The 22,562-nt window shown below is 38.5% G+C and overlaps 2 protein-coding genes across 2 annotated transcripts in view; one reads left to right on the forward strand and one right to left on the reverse strand.

Annotated features, from left to right (window-relative positions):
• The window catches only part of LOC127414552 (synphilin-1-like), a 285,700-nt gene that overhangs the window by 241,987 nt on the left and 21,151 nt on the right, over positions 1 to 22,562 (forward strand). The window lies entirely within an intron of this gene.
• LOC127414545 (zinc finger protein 608-like) lies at positions 616 to 21,329 on the reverse strand. Its single transcript, XM_051652648.1, has 9 exons — positions 20,168 to 21,329; positions 16,067 to 16,202; positions 14,442 to 14,529; positions 12,048 to 14,310; positions 11,330 to 11,723; positions 11,067 to 11,206; positions 8,384 to 8,531; positions 8,205 to 8,267; positions 616 to 1,452 (listed from the first exon to the last, which is right to left on the reverse strand). Exons 1-9 carry the CDS (start codon positions 20,846 to 20,848, stop codon positions 1,433 to 1,435), a joined length of 3,933 nt encoding a protein of 1,310 aa, XP_051508608.1. The 5' UTR covers positions 20,849 to 21,329; the 3' UTR covers positions 616 to 1,432.

Consider the following 22,562-nt stretch of genomic DNA (forward strand, 5'->3'; position numbering starts at 1 on the left):
CATGTGACTCTACCCTCCCTAGCAACCGGACCAATTTGGTTGCTTAGGAGACCTGGCTGGAGTCACTCAGCACGCCCTGGATTCAAACTAGCGACTCCAGGTGTGATAGTCAGCGTCTTTACTCACTGAGATACACAGGCCCCCATTATCCATTGCTTCTTGAAGCAAAGATGCAGCATAATGTTTTGACTTTGCATGTACGTAGATGACTATCATCTGCATTCAGCTGCATTTTAACTCCTGGAGCAACTGACGGTAAGTCCTTAATATATATACTAAAAAGTAAGGGGCCTAAAATGGACCCTTGAGGAACCCCTATAGTACAATCTAAAAACGATGACATATGACACTCTAATACCATCACCGTACCATGTGACCACCACAGTACTTTATAATGAGGAACCAAAGCTACTACAGTTATTTTTTACTGCAATAAAACTGTGGCATCATTAAACAAAATGACAGAAATATTCAGAAAGTTGCTTGCACGGCTTGAAAGAGAGATTTTGCAGTAGTAACTGATGGTGTTTTGGTCATTTTTTGTAAGTGAAAGCATAGCATTTTAATGCTGTCACATTAAAGCTTTAGATTTTCCATAAAAATACAACGACCCTGTAAAAACAACCTTCACTGTTTATTTGGATTGCCAAACATATTAAGGCAGAGACAGTATAAAAAGCAACAGCAGTTTGATGGTGTAACCTAATGACGGGACTCGACCAACCTGTCTCCAGAAAACCACTTGTAAACAGATTTAGTTCTGGGTCACTATTGAAGTAACAAAGGAGTACGTCTGCCGTGTAAGTGAGGTGGGTAGACAACCGTATACATTGCACTGAATCAATACAAAGGTACATAAGCTAGTTATAGTCGCTGCTGAGCTTTGTTAAACTATGTACATCTATATACATCACAATAATACTCTATGGCACTGAGATGATCTGTCGATTAATGTCCACTTTATACGATACAATAGATTAATGGCTGTTAATAACAGTATATTCATGATAATAAGTTAATGCAGAGCGAGCCACCGTACATCACTTGTAGTCTATTGCAAACCGTCCTTTACCACACAGAGGTGAGGAAATAGCAAATACATTCAATAGTATGATTACACAACAATATAAGTGCATACAAACAGCTAGATGTAGCCATTAACAGGCAGAGAGGGTTTATACAGTCCTTGTCTTACAAAGCCTCAGTCATCGTTTAATCAGCACATACCGATATATATATATCTATGTGTGTGTGTGTGTGTGTGTGTGTGTTTGTGTGTGTACAGTATATAGTTCCACTGACAGGACAGCAGTCTTCCTTTATTAGTACATTCATTAGTTAGAAATGAAATTAGTCGCTGCCTCCAATGGAGACGATGAGAAACACCATGGACTTGATGTCTGTGTGACTCCGTGTGTGGGTTGGGAATATCTCAGATCTTCCCGTCATTTTCTGCAAAGATTAAAAAGACAAAATGCAAAATTCTCAACATGTTGTGCTGATTTACAAAGATGGTGACTAAGGCCACAGCCACACTAGTATGTTAATTTCAGTGCATTTACAGCTCTCATCCACAGTTAAATGGCGTTTTCTTCCACCAAAAACATTCTAAATCTTTGGAAAACGATGACGTTATCACTCTTATTACTGTGGACGGATTCGTGTGGACGTGGCCTAAAATTTAAATATTGAACTAACAACCTACAAATCACATGTAACAATTTTTACTTCATTTAAAGGGATAGTTCACCAAAAAATGAAAATTCTGCCATCATTAACTCACCCTCATGTTTTTTTTAAACCTCCTATTGCGTTCGGGTAATTTTTGACCAGGTAGAGATAAATCATTATTTATTTTTTTCTCCCCAATTTGGAATGCCCAATTCCCAATGCGCTCTAAGTCCTCGTGGTGGCGTAGTGACTCGCCTCAATCGGGGTGGCGGAGGACGAATCTCAGTTGCCTCCGCGTCTGAGACCGTCAATCCGCGCATCTTATCACGTGGCTTGTTGAGCACGTTACCGCGGAGACATAGCGCATGTGGAGGCTTCACACTATTCTCCACGGCATCCACACTCAACTCACCACACGCCCCACCGAGAGCGAGAACCACATTATAGTCACCACGTGGAGGTTACCCCATGTGACTCTACCCTCCCTAGCAACCGGGCCAGTTTGGTTGCTTAGGAGACCTAGCTGGAGTCACTCAGCACGCCCTGGATTCAAATGCATGACTCCAGGGGTGGTAATCAGCATCTTTACTCGCTAAGATACCCAGGCCCCCCGTAAATTATTATTTTTAAATACCACATAGTTTTTTGTACGGGAACCAAACATTGTGACTTTGTCAAGACTATCAAAATGAACATTATTAATTTAATTAATTTTTTTCTTCATATTTTTAGAATAAATTATTTAAGAGATATAACCATTTTTATAAAATTGTTACATCTTTTGCTTTCCCATTGCATCAATTGTGGCTTTACACATGATATTATGCAGATATTTTTGCACATTTATGAATTTGATTTTTCTTAAAAATATTTAACTTACATTTAGCCTCTTTCCCAAACTCTCACACACTTTTATGTCTCAAAATGGGACTGCATCTTGTTTACAAACATGCATACACATACAGAACTGACGAAACAGATGTAACAAATAAACTATCAAAGGACAAACTGCCTAAAGTTCAAGCGTACATAATCTGAAAAAGAGCCCACATTTTACTCTCTACAGACTGATCTGATAATAATCACACATTAACATTCAGCAGTTCATGCAATAATCAGAATAAAGTTTGTTTAAAAAATGTATTTTGGTTGCATAGATTTTGACTACTGAGTTGTTTTTCAGCATTAATGAGTAATTAATATGGAAGTTAATAGGAGAATTACTAGAAATACTCACTTTTTAAACAATTAATGCAATGTTATATTCAAATGAAATTTCAAATAAACCTTGATAAAAATATATCTTTACATGTATCACATTGTTTTATCTGTAGTTAATGTATATTTTGAAATGTCAAAGAATTTCTAAATTTTTAAATAAAAACAAACCTGACATCATACATAATAACATTTATATTTTTCAGTTAACATGCTACAGATATAGATCTTTTTACATGTATGAACAGCAAAGAATGAGCTAAAATATGTTTTTTGATGAAAACAATTGGATTATGAATGTTTTATAAGCTTAAAACTGCACCGGGTCAAAACTGACCCGCGAATGCAAAAGGCGTATGCAGACTTTGAACGCAATAGGAGGGTTAAACTTATGCTCGTTTAAGTCCTCCTGGAAAGTTTGTACTTTCTTGGTCAGAAGTCGTAAATAGGGTACAACAGGACTAAAGGCATACCTTAAGGAAAATGAGCTTTTATCTGGTCACTAAGTGTTTCAAGATCGAATTTGTTTTATTTCTTTTTATTGAATATTGATGGAGCAACATCATTTGTGTGAAAAGACATAATAACGGAAGGAGGTTTTGATTAAAATTGTATTTTTAAAAAAGGTGGTGAGGGAGCATTTTACTCCTCACCCCTCAAGATGCTGACTAGCACACCTGGAGTCACGAGTTCGAATCCAGGGCATGCTGAGTGACTCCAGCCAGGTCTCCTAAGCAACCAAATTGGCCTGGTTGCTAGGGAGGGTAGAGTCACATGGGGTAACCTCCTCGTGATCGTTATAATGTGGTTCTTGCTCTCTCGTTGTGCGTGGATGCCGCGGAGAATAGCGTGAGCCTCCACACTCCGTGGTAACGTGCTCAACAAGTCATGTGATAAGATGCGCGGATTGACGGTCTCAGACGCGGAGGCAACTGAGATTCGTCCTCCACCACCCGGATTGAGGCAAATCGCTATGCCACCACAAGGACTTAGGGTGCATTGGGAATTGGGCATTCCAAATTGGGGAGAAAAGGGGAGAAAAAATAAATAAAATGAAATAAAAACTTTTGATTTAATTACCTTGAACAAAACTGACAATAACAAATAAGTATTTTGCCTCAAAATAAATTGTAAAAATTTGATGAAATTTAGGAAAGTAGTGTGGTAGTTTTTGATGCTATGTTTTGGGAGAAAATAAAATCAAAGGAGCATTTTACCCCACGGGGCCTTTAGCGAGTAAATCTGTGTTGGCGATATGGCTACAAAAATGATTTCTCGATATTTTTCATCATATTCACAATATTCAATATATATCTTGATAAATATGTATTTGCTCTGAAATGGCATTAAAAGAATAAGAGGAGCCATCAATACAACCAAACAGACATTGTAGCCAAGTAGATTCAAAACGTTTAGTAAATAATGAAGGCATTTTTATTAATAGTTTTTCCGATATTCAGTCATTTTCATTTAGGTGAACAAATGTAACAATACAGTAATAAAAGTCTATATTTACCTACTTTTAGTGTATACAACTATACAATTTTCACTATACAATATAATACTGAATTATTATTATTATTATTAATATATGGATTTTTATGAGGATTATATTTGTTCTCTTTTGGAAACACAGTGGGCAAATACAGCAATCACTGTGATATTCATGATATTGCTTAATTTTATATTGCCAGAAAAATCATCTCGATAATATCTTGATTATTTGATATATCGCCCATCCCTATGTTCAAGTGATTTTGAACAAAAAATGAACCTATTTTGCAATTTCATTTTTCTTTCTCTCTTTTTCACTTACTGACAAAGACAGTGTCTAGCTAAATGAATAGCAAAGCTGCGCATTAGGTGTGTAATTGGTGTGTTATCTATATGTATTTAATGATGGGAAATGTATTTTATTTTTTTTTGCACACGCCTGTTGCCTCATAAACCAGATAAATGAGTCTTAATTTATTTTAAGCTTTACCGCTATTCTTCATTAACAGTACAAAAAATGCATTCAAACTCCACAAGTAAAACTGAACTATTACCAGTATTAATTTGCTTCCGTCATGATTCTTTAATCGACCCGCCAACAACTCGGAAAGTTATTTATAATACAACCAAGGACATGCACAGACATTTTGGAGGGCAGGGGCTCAAGTGGAAAAAAAGGGCACTTTTTTTTAAACAAAACGTTAAATATATTAACACAACTCTGACTTCCTTACCAATGTATTTTAATTCCCTCACACTCACGCAACTGTTTCATACTCAACAAATTTCTACAAAATAATCAGTTCACACAGAGACCATGGTCTTCTTTAGTATTCACTACGTTTATCACAAGAGTAGGCAACAGCAAAGGGAACTATGCCACAATGTGCATGTTTTCTATGCTACTAGTTTCAAGTATATATTTAGAATAAATGACTGCACCAAGGAGAGGGACAAAGTTTCACTAATAATTTGTTTATTTTGCACAAGACAATAAATTGTTTTAGATGAGGAGCCTACAATCAAAATTATGAAGTTACTGTTTAAAGGGGACCTATTATGCAAAATTCACTTTTACATGGTGTTTGAACATAAATGTGAGTCGGCAGTGTGTGTACACAACCACCCTACAATGTTAAAAGTCCACCCACTCCTCTTTCTTATATTCCTATTATCCTAAAACAGTGTCTCAAAGTGATCGGTTTTCGTTTCTGCTCTAAAGTGATGTCATGTTAGAGCAGGCCACGCCCACGACTGGTGACGGACTCCACCTTATTATCATAGATCCGCCCCTGAGTGATCGACACACAGTCCGCCATTTTTTTCCGCGCTGGAGCAGCTACAGTGAGAAGAATAATGTCTCAGCTTCATAAGCGTCATACGTGTTCTGTTGTTGGCTGTAAAAGTGAACATAAAGTCTTCATGTACTCCCGACATCAGAGCCACTGAAGACACAGTGGACAAGTTTTGTTTTTGAAGAAAATGTTCCCCAAAACATACCAAAATTCGTGTATGTTTGTGCAAATCATTTTACACTTTGACTGCTTTGTGAATGAGGGTCAATATAAAGCAGGATTTTCTAAATATTTGACTCTCAAGCATGGATCAGTATCAACTGTTCGTGTTCCAGCTTTATATCCTGAAGATGTAAGTATCACACTTTATATTTTGTGAATGTTTGCAAATCGCCTTTCCAAATGTGCTTGTTAGCTGATTCCACGGCTAATGCAGCTAAAGTTACCATTGTCTCTGATTGTATTCACAGAGACCAGAGCTGTCATTATAGCTTGTTTGCACATGACGTCACATCACTGCGTTGCAGATGGAGGGCAGGAAGTGATTTTCTACATAAGAAGCACTATCACAAACTCAAAATGCCTATGTTTTGTGTCGTTTACGGTTGTGACTTCTGCCGGAGTCTCTCCTTCATCAGTGTCCGACTCTGGTTCATACATATATGGCTGAACTCCGGTTACGGTGTCAGTCATATTGGTTCTGATTTGTTGTTGCTATAGTATCCGAAGCACGAGCTGTAAAGGCACAGCCCTCTTCCGGAAAGGGGGAGGGGAGCAGCAGCTCATTTGCATTTAAAGAGACACACACGAAAACAGCGTGTTTTTGATTCCACCCAAAAAGAGGCATTTACAACATGGTATAATAAATGATCCGTGGGGTATTTTGAGCTGAAACTTCACAGACACATTCTGGGGACACCTACGACTTATATTACATCTTGTAAAAAGGGGCATAATAGGTCTGCTTTAAGGCAGGACACTTTTTTCATGTAATGGTCAATTTTGAGATTTTGGTCTATTTTGCTTCCATGTCTTCTTTTACTCTAATGGAAAGAAAACTTCCAAAATACACATTTAGATGGTGTTTGTTTTAAGCCTAATGCCCTCCGTCTGTTTGCATCTGTAGATTTCTTCTAAATTAACCAAAACAAGCTAATCTGCATATTTAAACATAACATTTCAGGGGAAAAGACTCTTGATGTATGTCATTAACTGAGGAAGTTCTGTGGTGATATGCTTTAGTTATTTTGTTTATCCTATTCACCTGCAGTACCTTGTCAAATGTATGCAAATGAGCACATTTTAATTAGTTAATGCCTAATTTGCATATCAATGTGGCGATTGTGATAACGTTATTAGACACAAATTTTACTTTATTCACCTGTAGTGTCTCCATTAAGTACAGTACATTAGCCTGTATGGCCATGATATATTGCCTTAGCTAAACTTTAGCTAACTTATTACATTAGCTAGTAGCTCATGAGTCATGCATGTTAGCAAGACACAAGTTAACTATATTTGTCTTTTGGCTAATAAGCTGTAAAGTCGAGGTACTGTTAGCTTAGTCTTTTGTTCATCACCACTCACCTCCACACAAGCCAAGAAAAACACAACTGGGAAAGGAGCTGGGAGGGGCCGCTGCCTGCCTGTCTGTGTGTCTGATGTGCCGATGTGTGCTGCACTGCTACATGGAGACGCAGAAGGAGAGAGAGAGGGAGAGAGAGAGGGAGGGAGGGAGAGAGAGAGAGAGAGAGAGAGAGAGAGAGAGGGAGAGGGAGAGAGAGAGGGAGGGAGGGAGAGAGGGAGGGAGAGAGGGAGGGAGAGAGATAGAGAGAGAGGGAGGGAGGGAGAGAGGGAGGGAGAGAGGGAGGGAGAGAGATAGAGAGAGAGGGAGGGAGGGAGAGAGATAGAGAGAGAGGGAGGGAGGGAGAGAGAGAGAGAGGGAGGGAGGGAGGGAGAGAGAGAGAGAGGGAGAGAGAGAGGGAGGGAGAGAGAGGGAGGGAGGGAGGGAGAGAGAGAGAGAGGGAGAGAGAGAGGGAGGGAGAGAGAGAGGGAGAGAGAGAGGGAGAGAGAGAGAGAGAGAGAGAGAGAGAGAGAGAGAGGGAGAGGGAGAGGGAGGGAGGGAGAGCATCGGAACTCGACAAAGTCTCATCTCCCAACCTGATATTTATATATTCAATAAATATATTTGTTTGACAGGGAAGCTGTGCGCAAACAGGAATATATATATATATATATATATATATATATATATATATATATATATATACATACATTTAAAAAAAAAAAAATGTGCTCAAGCCCCCTTTGATGTCTATGTGTGCACGTGCCTGATTACAACTTCGTGGTGGCGTTTATGTGCTCTCAAGTAGTAAATACGAACTATGCACCATTATTTGTCTTTCTTTCTTCTGTGAAACACAAAATGAGATGTTAGACAGAATGTTAGCCTCGGGGAGTGACACGAGGGTGAGTAAATGATGACAAAATGTTATTTTTTGGGCAAACTGATCCTAGTTTTCTCACCACTGGAGCAGGTCTGTGTTGTCGTCACTTGCTGGTTAGCAACTAGCGCCGCAGAGTTCAAACCTTGAAGGAGAAGATCGCAGAACTTCACAATCAACTCTTACAATTTGAGTTCTTTCCTCTTAACTGTGAATGACACTTCATATAGATTGCAGTTCTGTTGTTTTTGACCTTTTCACCTTGAAATGGGTCATACTGGCCCGACACCAGCGTGTAGCTCATGCCCAGTTGAGTCAGGTGATGCGTTTGAAGGTGACGGCCGAATGGAATCGCTTTTCTCTCCCGTTCAGTTTCTCTGTCCTGCTTCGGTGACCCTCTTTCTCCAGGCTGATGAAGCAAAACATAAAGGGGTGACTTCACAAAACTGTTTGCTCCACTTCTACAATGTGACTATTAAAGTCACTCTTTTCAACACAAACATTTCAATGAGGGTTATTATAAAAATGCAAATACAACTTTAGCTTTAGTCATTTTGTTCTCATCATATTTAGTTCCTTTTCCCCTTTGTAGGAGGCAGTAAATGCCAATTTATACTTCTGTGTCGAACCTATGTAATGTAACTACATGTCACATATACACAGCTGTGATTGGTCCGCATTGTAACCAGAAACCCTCCACCAGGTGATTAAAAAGATATCTGAAGTAGCATAGCATTTTATCTATGCATCATATCACATTGTATTTGGACTCGTTTGAATCTGGAGCATCTGCTTTTTTTATATTCTGTGCATGTTTTATGAAGTTACAAGCAAAAACATGACACAAAGCCACATAAACTCTATGATTTCATTGCTTTTACTCGATATATATTTGGTCTGTGAGCAAAACAATATGCTTGTTGTATTCTACTCGAGACCTTTCCAATCTGTATGTTGATTTGACCGTATTTTTGACAGTATAGTGAACAGTAAATAATCATATTTCATGGATTATGAAAACAGAATACTTCTAATTTGTCAGCAAATGTAAAATCACTTGTCAAGAGTTGGTCATATTGCCTATATGCATTTTAAAGTGCAGCTTCTAAGCTTTTAAAAGCTAGCGAGAAGTTATAAACTTAATGTTTTTTCTCAGCGCAGAGTGTCAAAGTATGCCAAAATATTAATTTAATATGCCTTATTTATTTTCTCTCTGCATGGCAGACAACATGTTTAATAAATAATATGGAGCTCATTCTTAACATGGAATCCACAAATTACATTTGGCCTCATTCATGAAACCTTCGTAAATTCAAAGAAATTTGCGTGTAAAATGGACCTTCCCGAAAACTTTCCGCCGGATTCACAAACGCTTCATACTTCCCAGATTTATTAGTAAAACTGAATGTAAATGTTCGTGACTTCCAAACATTCATAAATGGGGGCGTGTGCACGCTCATTCACGATTATCATAATCCACGCCCATGAAAACACCATATAAGGAAGGCACCAGACTCGCTAGTAAACGCTGTTAATATTTATATGGAACAGTAATGAAATCATTATTGCATTCACATCGTCAACTTTTGATTGAGCAAACACAATAGTGGACTTAGGAACTTACTGTCATCGCATGTTTTTGCTGTCATATGACGCTCTTTTGTGAATCAAACAGTTCAAGAAGTCAATAAAAATGGTTTGACGTGAGTGTAAATAATGGAAGGAGGATGTCCACCACCATTAATCTTCTCTGGTTCAGTTCAGAGCATCATCAGCATCATTTGTGAAACTTCTCGGGTAAATCATGATGGTAACAGTGATATACTTGAAACTGGAAGAATCTTCAGAGATGTTAATAGAATGCCTGAAGAAGATCTCTGACCGAAACGCTGTAAGATATTACAGATTTGTAAGCTATATGACAGTGTGCGGGATTTTACTATTATTTTCCCCGTTGTATTGTGTACGCACCTGCCCGCGATGTGTTTATTTATGGGTTTAACAGCATTAGCATTGACCATACGTAAGGGTGTAGATTTGGCTTGAACATTGGGGGGGTTGCAACGTGAAGCCTTTACATGTTTCCATTGATCATGGTATAAATATTGGGGGTTGTACTTGATTGTTTTGATTACTGGGGGGTTACCTCTCCCCCATCACCCCCCCCCCCCCCCAATCTAATCTAATCTAATTTATCCATGCCTGTTCTAAATTATGAAAACTAAATTACTGAGCTCATATCAAATAAAAAAAACTGTCCAACCAGTCACATTAGAGAGCATAAATTTTTTCGAGAAAAATCAAGCACTTCTGCAGGGAAAACAATAAACAGAGTTGGGAAAATTTATACTTAAAAAAAAAAAAAAAAAAATCAAGCAGTAAAAAAAAAGTATAGGCTATGGTTTAAAAAGAAAACTTTTTTTCCTTCTTTTATTATTATTATTTTTTTTTTTTTTAAGGTTAATGTCACTAATTTAATTATTAGTTAATTTTTTCATGACTTATTTCACATCTATCAAAACATAGTCATGTCAGTTTGTCTTAAAGAACGCAACACGTTCGGATGACTTTCATTCATACCAACTAACGTTTTGAAAACACAAAAACTTTCATGAATCCGAGAATTTACGTAGAACTTTATGAACGATTTACACAAAAATTGTTTCTGCTCATGTTTCATAAATGAGGGCGATTGCTTTTATTTATTTGTGAAATTATTCATTATTTCAGAATTGAAGGCACTTTCTCTCAATACACTAGTGCTTTGACTGTGTACATGCAGAATGACACAGACACACCAACTTAGAATTATAAATGCAAACCACCACGTAGGCCAGTGCATAAAGGCTATGGAGTAGGTTTGACGGAGAATCATAAAACTGCCTGGTCTTGTCTTGATAATAGATTGTTCACCAGTGTCTTGTACTTGTAATTAGATACGTACCACAGGAGATGTGCCATGATAAGGCAAGAGAGGATGTGACAGAAGCTCTAACGCTGTTGAATCTGTCACTGGTTTGCTGCTTTGAGCCCCATCTGAGTCTTCTCTTCCTGCTGTTTTTCCATATAGAGGATAATGGAAACCTGGAATGGAAAAGACACGACTGACTCTTTATAAACAGTACAAAATAGGCTCCATTTCAGGGATATTTTGTGTGAACACTGGCGTCATATTTCCTTTTCAGGTGTATAACTCTAGAAAATTACCTGGGTAATTGTGCACTAAAGCAGGAGACATCACTCTGTAAGCGCTGTTGCTGGTGTCACATAGGTGTAAATATGGGTAGGAGTGCTGAAACTGGATAAAGGATTGCTGAGGTGATGATGCAGCCCCTCTTGCGGTTTGTGAGTCTTCAGATATTTCTCCCACCATCTCGTCCCCATCTGGTCTGGTACTGTCCTCCGTGACATCAGCAGTGGTCTCACACTTGATGCTCTGGAGTTCGGCCTCCAGTCTGGACTCTGGCTCCAGTGGAACATGCCAATCTTTCCCCTTGTCTGAACTGAGACTCAGTTCCTCAGACATCTTGTTAACCTCTTGATTTTGCAGCTTCACATATTTGGACTGATAAAAGTTGCTCCAGGACTGAGATTCTGAAGCCTAAACCCAGAGGAACATCTACTGTCAAACAGTTTCTGGTCTGACAACCAATGAAATGAAACACCCTACAGGGAAGCCCTTTGTTATGCAACAGTAGCCCTGTGAGATTAGTGTTTAATGCGTTCTTTGTCATGGACAGTTTCAAAACAAATCAATATGATCTCAATCGTCAAACAATCCTGGCATTTCGATAATTTGATGGTTAAGGATCATACCTCCCAAAACTGTATGAAAACAACACCCACACAACTTTTCTAGAAGTCTGTTAATTGTCTTTAAAAGAAAATTTTCCTCAGAAAATGATAAGTAACATCAGTAACTTACATTTAGAAATGTTACATTTGTGTCCACATTTGATTTGGAGTTTGAACTCTCCAAACTGAGGTCTTCAGATTCCTTGTTAACCCCTTGATCTTTTGTCATGGAGATATGGGATGACTTCCCCTGTTGCTGCTGCTGAAATGACAGATGCTTGTCCAATTCCACATAGATAAACCCAGGTTTCACACAGTTAATTTTAGCAGAGTTTGCCCCCTTATGAATTGACTGAGGAGAGTTTATAAATTGCTTTTGGTCGTCCTTTGTTCGCTCTTTCTGCTCAGATCCACGTCTAACTTGACCTCTACTCTGCTTGCTGTACTGGATTTCCTCACAGCATGTGTCAGGGAGTTGTCTGTGGGTGCTGGGCATCACCAGAACTTTCTGGTCCATGGAAACACCACGACTGTACTGCCCATAGTACAAGGACTGAGCAAGTGCTGTGTGCGTTTCAGTCACAGGGTACTGAAGCTGTGATTGAGTAGAGGAATCTGAGCTTTTTATATCCTCATTTAAGTCTCTCAGTTCATCCTTCGTCCGACCATAGTGTGAGGCCACCTTCAGGAATGAAGTGGAGTTTGCTTGTCCAGAGTGCATGTACCCTGGGATACAATGAGATTCATATCCATGGCCGTGAGACGTTGACTGGACCTCTTTACCTGGGGTTACCGTGACTGCAGTATTCAATGAGGGAATTTTAAGATTGATGTTGCTGTTTGGGTTCGAGTCATGCATCGAATTTCTTCTAGATCTTGAGTTTGATCCTCCATCCTCGGCGGCATCTGATATGTCGGAGTATGCTGGGCTGTTTGTTTTTGCAGTGGCTCCATCTCCGTTTGTAAGTGGACCACAGTCCATTCTCGCAGAGCTTCCGATGGAAGGACTTGGTGCATTGTCGGAAAAAGTGTACACCTTGTCCGCTTCTGCTCTAATACTTGCCATGCGGCTTTCTTGCGTTTCACCTGGCCCATTTACAACATCCTGTTTGCTCAAATGTTCTTTCAAGAGGCTTACAGGGAACTCTTTCCCGATATTCTTGGCATCGTCCGTTTTTGTGAACATTGGGTCACTTTTAGGACTCTGTGGATCTTTGCAATTTCTGTCCTTCGATCGATTCTTGTCCTTTTTCTTACTGTCTTTACTCAGGGTGGTGGGAGTATTGGCCATGTTAACTTGTGCAATAATGTCCAGCTTTGGCTTGATGGGTTTCAGGGAGAGATTCTTGGCCTTTGTGAGAGCAACAGTTGTAGAGTTCTGATGGGAAGAATCCTCTTTAGCAGAGAATGCAGCAGGTGAAATTGCAGTCAATTTTGGGGGAGCAGGAGCGCCGGTAATGAGTCTGTTGGTCCGAGACTTGGCTGAGCATCTTTCAGTGAAGCCACTTTCCTTTTTAACTTTGCTACAGATGTCCCTTTTATCAATTGCACCCTCTGCTTCAAGCTTGGGCATCTCCACAGATGTGTTACGATCCGTAATGAGGCAGTTCTCAAGGACAACAGACATGTTTGAAATGAGCGGTAAGTTGCTCAGGTCATCTATAGAGCCGTCCTTACTCACCACGTTCCTGCGTAATTTAGCATTGGCAATGGGACTGTTAATGTTGTTGAGCAATGCTTTCCTGCTCTTTGGGGAACCAATTGAATTGAGTTTAAACATGGTTCTGGGTTTCTTAGAGAGAATATTCATGGAAGAATCAAAAGGTACAGAGCTGAGCGGATCATCAAAATCAGAAAGTCTGTCCTCGCTCTCCACCTCAAACTCTTGCTTGCTTTCGCTGTTCAAGTGAGCATGAGACTGGTGGTATCGGAGCCCATTGATGTGTTTGTACTTCTTGTTACAGTTTGGATGCGGACAGTCTATTAGCATCGGGGATCCACAAACTTGATCAAGAAACACTGGGTCGGATTTACCCTGCGGGGTGGACGGAGCGCTCCTGGATTTGGCTCGCATCCTTTTCCCATTTCCATTCCTGATGTCCTCCGCAACCAAGCTTAAATCTAGATCGGCTAGAGCTTTGCCTTTTCTTTTTCCACATGTAAGTAGATTGTCCTCAATGCCATAGTATCCAGGTGTTCTACAGCCGGTGAGGTTCAGACTCCCTCGCCTTCCTTTGTTGCCGATTCCCACACCACGTCTCTTGTGAGTTAGTCCTCTTATTTTGGTAAGACTCGGGTCAGCAGCTGGTTGATCGGGTATAGCCAACCGCATTCGTTTACCACGTCCACGCGCACAGGGCATGTCCGAGTCACTCATCGGTGACTCACAAAACCTAGTTAAAAACAACATGAAGTTATGAGTGTCTGTAAGTCTATTTTTTTTTACAGACGTATTCTCCTTGAATAGGAGAATGTATGGACACTGCAAGTCAGACATTCTTTATAAGGAAGGAAGATGTGTTACCGTGGTGGGGCCCAGTTATGCTTGGTACAGTCCAAGAGTGTTCCCACATAAGTCCTTTTCCTCCATGTGACATTCACAACTAGAACCCCTGGAGACAAACAAAACAGTCACTTGTAATGAGTCACTCTCAAATATTTTGAAGGAGTTAAAAGCTTGGTGTGATTGAGCAGAACATTCGGTGTTATAGATATTATTCTACACAAGGAAAACAAAATTCATTAACACTTGCACACACCAACTTGGAGTAACACTATAAAAAATATAATCAAATGTGTTAATTCATGGTAATGGTGTACAAAATTAAGACATTTTATGCAATCAACAAAGCATTTACATTTAGCCATTTGTAGGGCTGTGCCATTTATAAAAAAAAATTACGACCGGTGCAATTAACAATCGAGAAAAGTGTCAATTACAGCACTGAATTTAGATCTACTCCTGTTGCATCAAAACTGTGTATTTACAACTTTTTTTTTTTCAGTGGTTAACAATGTTATCACAGACCAGTCTGTTCACTACATGAGCCTATCAGCAAAACAGAAATATACTTTACACAAATATGTGGTCTGGTTGAACCATCGTAAACATGCGTTTCTGCGTTATCGTGCTGGGAACAAACCTCAGTACTCAAGGCCCTTGAGTCAAGGGGGTGATAGAGTTTCCTTCAAACATCTGAGCCATTAAACTGGATGTGTTATTATTTTGGTAAGTTGCTATAATTATAATGACTTTACCTTACTTGCTCAGCAATATTCTCATCAAACTGTTGCTCCGCCATAACAGTTGTTGTCTTCAAAGAGAAAACTCGCCGTAGAAGTGGACAATTTACACTAATCTTGTTACAGCGCCCCTTGTGGCAATGTTGAGAATGCAACAAGTACTTGCGTTGTGTTATGAATTGCGGTCTGACAAATTTTAGAATGCGATAAATCACAAAATTTAGCTTTCGTAGCTAGAAGCATCAGCATTCAAGTACGTGTTTCACCCTTAATGGTGCGACAAAACTAGAACACTCCCATTATAATATAAACAACATAAAAGCAGTGTCAAAATTAAGGAACAAAGTTCTCAGCTTGTTTTTGAAAGTGTAGCCTACATAAAGAAAATGGCTTGCATTTGCCCTCCACATAATAAGTATTTTAATGTACGAAATTAATAACCATGATTACGGTTTACGATTTTTGTCCTTAATGTGCAACCCCAGCCATATGGCTACATTTTAATGTTTTTTTTATTGTATTTTCAAATAGACTCATTCTGTGCTTGATCAAAGTGATAGAAGTTCAGATTGTGGTCTGCAATTTTAATTTGCTTAATCAATATGCAACCAGTGTCTGCTCTTCCTTCAAATGAGTCCGTCTCACAGCTGCTTTGAAAATGCAGTCCTGTCAAGCAAACTAAAAACTCGCCCTTTACTCAGCACATGTCCAACAAAAATTATTAATTTATAATATGGTGTAATATGATGTTGCACTGAACAAGAAAAGGATGACAAGATGCTACATGCAAATTGATAAAACAATGAGAAATCATTTCCAAGCTTGTCTGTAGAGGACTTTATGTACAACAGACTTTACTTTATGTTTCTGTTTCATATGTGTGGGAAAATTGCACAATGCTTTCACCTTCTTCTGTTTCATGCCACACAATACCCTCCAGATTGACGCTCGTTCCTGGTTGACATGGCTCCATGTAGCTGGACTCGATGGTTTTCTCTGTTTCTTGTGTGTTTGTTCCAACTGACCGTGTCTTAACACTCAACTGGAGAGAAAGCAAAAACACAATGAAGCAGAAATATAATTCCTTGTTGCTCATTATAAATACAATGTAAGAGGATGCTGAGACTATCAAGGAAATAAATATCTGAGTGATCCTTTGCATTAGGGGTGTGCAGTGAAGCCATTATCTGTATCTGTGTTTGTATTTGTTCATATGACAAAATTATCTGTATTTGTCTCTGTATTCGGATAGAACCGGATGTGGGCGGGGCATAAACCAGAAGTGCGTTAAAACTAAATGTAACTTCTATTTTTAAATGTTACTCTTACATTAATAGATTCTATTAATAAAATATACCTTGTGTATGCCTTTTCATAATAATTGCCTTTTCATAATAATAATAATAATTATTATTATTATTATACAATTATTAAAATATATATATATATATATATATATATATATATATATATATATATATATATATATATATATATAATTATTATTTTATTTATTTTTTTCATATGAAGCTGAATTTGTAGGCTACATTAACTGTGGAATATGTTGTAGTTTCTCCTGTTATTTCAGATATTAATATCTGAATGAAACTGAATTTTCGTTTATCTGTGCATGTATAACATCATTATTCTGGAGGCAGGAAGTGTCAAGCAAAATGTTAAATTTTAAGCACATATTTTGCAGTGAATAATAAATACAAATTCAAACATTAAAATAAATTAAAATCAAATCAATATAGCCTACAAACAGGTCAAAGTCCCAGTAAGTATATCAGGAATTTTTACAATAGGAACCATTTAGTTAAATAATAATAATAATAATAATAATGTTAAATTTATATAGCGCCTTACCAGAGTTCAAGAACACTTAACATTTTCAAATTTAGCACAGTTTAAAGAAGAAGAAGAAGAAAAGACGGAGCATGTTTCAGTTTCTTTGTTTTACATAAGGAGGAATATTCCTAATAGATGAAAACTATACAAAGCATTTTTACTTTATTTCAGAATAAAGTCTTAACCAGTTAATTACTTTAATCGCTGATGTGAATATAAATGTGGTCAACTTTAAGAGACGGATAAATTAGCTCTGACGTTAAATCACTTCAGGTCAGGAATTTAACATCACGATCAGGTTTAGGCTATAAATAAATACATGAGAATCACGTGTGAATCATGTGATCCATTAACATAGACATTTAAAGAAGTGGAAAGTGTACATGATGTCATATCTTAGACAATGTTACACTTGATAAGCTCTAGATGCGCACAATTAGAGACCGCAAACGGAGTCGAGACCGCGCTCATCTGATCTAAAATCACACCGTGCACATTTTCATTCATAAGGTTTACACTTTAGAAATATTGATTCATAAATTTGTTGTAATTTTGGATATGTTCATTTTTCAGTGTTGCTTTATGTTTGTGTTTCTTGGATTATCAGTCAAACTAATATTTTCTATATTATTCGGATGAATCCGTTATTCGTTTTGAAGTCATTATTCGTGCCTTTCCAAATAAGGTATTCGGCTTCGGACACATCCCTATTTTGCATGGACTGTCAGCAAGTAATACATGCTACCTCATTAAGATATTGACAAATTCCTCATTCGAGGAAAACACACCAAAAGAAAAACAAAACAAAACAATGACAACATTAGAGGAATACTTCCAGGTTCAATACAAGTTAAGGTCATTCGACAGCATTTGTAGCATAATTTTGAATACCAGAAAACACACACACACACACACACACACACACATCCCATGTTTTTATATCATGGTGGGGACTCTCCATAGACTTCCGTGCATTATATGGATTTTATACAGATCTAATGATCATTTCTATCCCCTACCCCTACCCTTAAACCTAACCCTCACAGAAACCTTTTTGCATTTTTACATTTTCAAAAAAACATCGCTTAGTATGTTTAATAAGACATTTCCCTCATGGGGACCGCTGGCTGGTGCCCATAATGTAGTATAAACATGTACACACACACGTACTCGTACACACACACAAACAAACACACACACACACACACACACACACACACTCACACAATGTGTGTTGAGTGCTCTTTTGGGCATTGTCTTTCCATGTACACTCTTTGAGGAATATTTCAAGATCTCCTCATCATATTATGTTGTGTTTGGGCTCGTTTGAATCGGGATCGTCTGCTGTAAGTCATTGTCTATGTTATATGTATGTTTCAGGAAGTAATAAGGAAAAACGTGACAAAAACACACTCCTGTTTATTATATTTATGTGTGTCTGTGGAAATGTCATACATTAAACTCGCAAATGATGAGAACGAAACAGTTCTTATTTATCAGCAAATTAAAAAGCATTTTTTATGAATTGGTAAGATCAGCTATATGCATTGTGAAGTCCAGATTCTAAACTTTAAAATGACACCTGTTGTGTTCAGATCAAGCAAGAGGTTATTCATTTATTATGTAATTATTATATTATTATTTTTTCTGCAGTGAGTGCCCCCCACTAGCCCGGTATGAGCTCAGTTCAATAAATCCTTCTATCAATAAAAAAACAATAATAATAATAATAATAATAATAATAATAATAATTATATATATATATATATATATATTTAAATATGTTAAATCTGTCATAATTACTAAAAAAATAAGTTGATAAAAAGATCTGATGAAATATCTTATGATAATATCTGCAATATGAGAGATTTACAAACAAGGGTTTAAATAAAAAAGCACAAATGTGTGTTCCAGTGAGACACTTACAATGGAAGTCAATGGGGTCAATCTGTAAACATTAAAATACTCACTGTTTCAAAAGTATAGACACAAGACATAAACAATATGTGTGTTAACATGATTTTACTGTCATAAAATCACTTACTAACCACATCTGTGGAAAGTTATAGACAATTTTACAACATTGTTGCCATGACGATGTAACACTGTAAACTCTTAAAACCTAAAATGTCTGTAAAAACGAACTTTACACCTCACTAATACACGTGTTTTAACAGAAGAATTAATGTAAGTGCTTTTATAACATAATAAGCTTCACATTTCTGACTTTAAACCCTCCAAAAATTGACCCCATTGACTTCCATTGTAAGTGTCTCACTGGAACACAGATTTTTTGCTTCTTTTTCTTTTTTTTAAAGACGAGTCTAAATGATTTTCTGTGGTAATCAACATGCGGTTGATTGAGCTCAACTTGTATTGAACCCAGACATTTGATTGTCAAAATACCCATCTGATTGGCCCCTATGTAAACAATATGTCCACTGAAATCAATGCAAAATGAAACACACATGTATGTAATCTCTTATAGGGACAATAGAACAGAATGGCAGCACTGGAGGGAGTACAGCCTCTCTCTATCTTTAAAACTGTAAAAAGCACTTGAAAAGTCATCTTGGCTTCTTTGTCAAAAACAAACTGAGGAGATTATGTTGCTCAGGTTTCCATTAGCAACAGACAGGAAAAATTTCACAGGGGATGAGTTAACAAAGGAAATGGCTGACAAACAAAAGAAAAAGCTGTCATTAAATTGATCTTGGAAAGCAACCAAAATGCCTTCATTGCAGGAATGGTGTTTTGTGCTGTTTTTGTTTTTTTAGAACTCACTCTGCCTGATCAGAGATTCATTTAGCCTGTAAATAAGGCAGACACAGACAGAATAACGCCTAAAGCATCTTTGCTTTGCACACTACAACATTTCCTGAGCATGCATATAAGCTTCATTCTTCAAGTATGCAAACACTGTATCCAACGTCACCTCAATCTACAGTCTAATTCACATTTCCTCGCGTCCATTAAAGATCTTGACATGATGTTAGTAGTTTGCTGTACGCCAGACGACATGACTGCATTCATATATTGATCACACGGGTCGATAGAGCAGATTCAGACGTGACAGACGTTGCATTTCCCTTGAACTAATGAGATCAATGAGTGCTATCAGAAGAGAAGAGACTAAAAAGGCAGATTTGATCTTACCGTCTTCAGGTCGTGTTCTTGTGTGTTCGTGTCTTCAGTGTGTTCGACAATAGCCGCGTCCATTCCGGCCCTACCGACGAGATTCTCCGTCCCTCCGACAGCGCATCCATTCTCTGACTGCGATCCGAATTCATCAGCGAGCTTCTCTTTACGCGTCCTGGCGGATTCTTTCTCTCTTTTCAGCCCTTTGCCTTGATTCTTCCCTCTCTTGCCGTCTTTGCCTTTAGTCACGTCGCTGGAGCTGTCCACCGCCGGTGGTGCTGAATTCATCTCTGGAGCCTCTCCGGGGCGTCCTTGAGCCTCCCTCCGTTTACCGACGCATACTTTAGGAATCTCCAGCGAGGACGATCTGTCAGTGTCATTCGAGGAATTTCGCCTTTTCAGCTTGAATTTCTTGGGCTCTTTGCACAGATATCCCTGCTGCGGCTCTCCGGCTCCCGTCGGGCCGTTAAACGCATCCGCTGCACCCGCGCAACTGCACTCGAGCTCCACACGACCTTCCGCCGCGCTGCTTTTAACGCTCGAAACGCGATTCATCTCCAATCTCTGTCTTTCTTTCTCCAAATCCGCGTCCAGGTCGATGATTAGATTCCCCACACCGATCTCCCAGTCATCACCGCTGTCGTCGGGATCAACTCCGTGTGGCTTGATGCTCTGTTGAACGGAGGAACCGACTGACATTCTCCACACAGATTTGTGACAGAAAACGGTGATGAATCCTCAATCAAGAGGATGGGAGGGAATTAATTTCACAAGTGCTAATGTGAATATGAATTACTGTGGGCTTCAGTCACGGTGCTGTTCTGCTATAACTGTTTATAATCCAGCTCTCCGTTTTTAATCTCATTAAACACTTCTAGGATCAACATGTGTAATCATAATGCTGTTGGAATACTCTGGAGTGACGTTAAAGGATCAATATTTAAGTCCTTTTTTACTGTAGATTCTCCTCCCTGTACAGTAGGTGGCGATATTGATGAAGAATGCAAATCTCTAGAAACAAAAGAAGAAGAACACGGAAGTGAAAGTTAAGGTAGAGATTTAATATTAAATATTGATCTAGGGGAGCCTGGGTAGCTCAGTGGTAAAGATGCTGACTATCACACCTGGAGTCGTGAGTTCAAATCCAGGGAGTGCTGAGTGATTCCAGCCAGGTCTCCTAAGCAACCAATTGGCCCAGTTGCTAGGGAGGGTAGAGTCACATGGGGTAACCGCCTCGTGATCGCTATAATGTGGTTCTCGCTCTCGGTGGGGCGTGTGGTGAGTTGTGCGTGGATGCCGCAGAGAATAGCGTGAAGCCTCCACACATGCTATGTCTCCGCGGTAACGCGCTCAACAAGCCATGTGATAAGATGCGCAGATTGATGGTCTCAGACACGGAGGCAACTGAGATTCATCCTCTGCCACCCGGATTGAGGCGAGTCACTACACCACCACAAGGATAATAAATATTGATCTTTTTCTCACCCACATCTATCATATCACTTCTGAAAACATCGATTTAACCACTGGATGAAATTTTATGCTGCCTTTATGTAGAGTTGGGGTACTCGAGTTTGGACTCTGACTCGAGTCCGAGTCACGCATTTTTACTCGGACTCGAGCCTTTGGGACTCGGGATTTTTTTTATTCTTATAAGCAACTATTGGCACAGATTAATGGGTAAAATCGATATATTGGCCTATCTCTAGTCAGGGACTAAAAACGGTTCAAGGAACGAAAACTGAAAATGAATGAAATTTTTAGCAGAACGTAACCGAAAACCAGAACAAAGTGTTTTTCAATTGTTCCGGAGTGAAAACGCTATTTTTAAATGCTGGTAACCGGTTAAAACTGGTTAATTTTGTTCCGATTATTTTACCATGAAACCAAAGGCAAAAGGGTTTATCACAGTAAACCTACAACACTGGAACTACAACACTTCATGTTGCCCGTAAAAATGAAACGTGTGTTTTGATCTTGAAGGAAACTGCTGCATCACACATTTGTCCGTTGTGGATGTTTAATTCTCTGAATGAAGACCTGTTGCACAACTGTGTATAATTATTACATATACATGCACGGTTAATCCAGATACAAGAAAAACATTATTAGAGGTAAAAAGTATATTTATCGGTTGTTTCCAAATCTTCACTGAATTATTGTTAGATATGATGCATTAATGCAGATTTGATGCTGTCGGGTTTTGACCGAGAAGCAGATCTGTAATTAAAATTACAGAGATTCAGAATTTATAATGTATCATTTTATTTTAACGTGGTTCATCAGTTTTTAGGAAATGTTTATTCGGTGCTACTAGTTACAAATCAAAAAGAGAAATGGAAAATGCACACAGCAGTCACACTCGGGTCTGAGGAGGTTAAAACTAACATTTGCATGTCGTAGAGTTTATAAA

This window comes from Myxocyprinus asiaticus, chromosome 24 (genome assembly GCF_019703515.2).
Source record: "Myxocyprinus asiaticus isolate MX2 ecotype Aquarium Trade chromosome 24, UBuf_Myxa_2, whole genome shotgun sequence".
Taxonomy (NCBI): Eukaryota; Metazoa; Chordata; class Actinopteri; order Cypriniformes; family Catostomidae; genus Myxocyprinus; species Myxocyprinus asiaticus.

Excerpts from the sequence above, each read along its gene's own strand:
- LOC127414545 (XM_051652648.1), bottom strand. The coding sequence starts at position 20,848 with ATGTCAGTCGGTTCCTCCGTTCAACAGAGCATCAAGCCACACGGAGTT. Across the intron at positions 14,311-14,441 it reads CATAACTGGGCCCCACCACG|GTTTTGTGAGTCACCGATGA; the intron begins GTAACACATCTT and ends GTTTTTAACTAG. Across the intron at positions 11,207-11,329 it reads TTTAGTGCACAATTACCCAG|GTTTCCATTATCCTCTATAT; the intron begins GTAATTTTCTAG and ends TTTCCATTCCAG.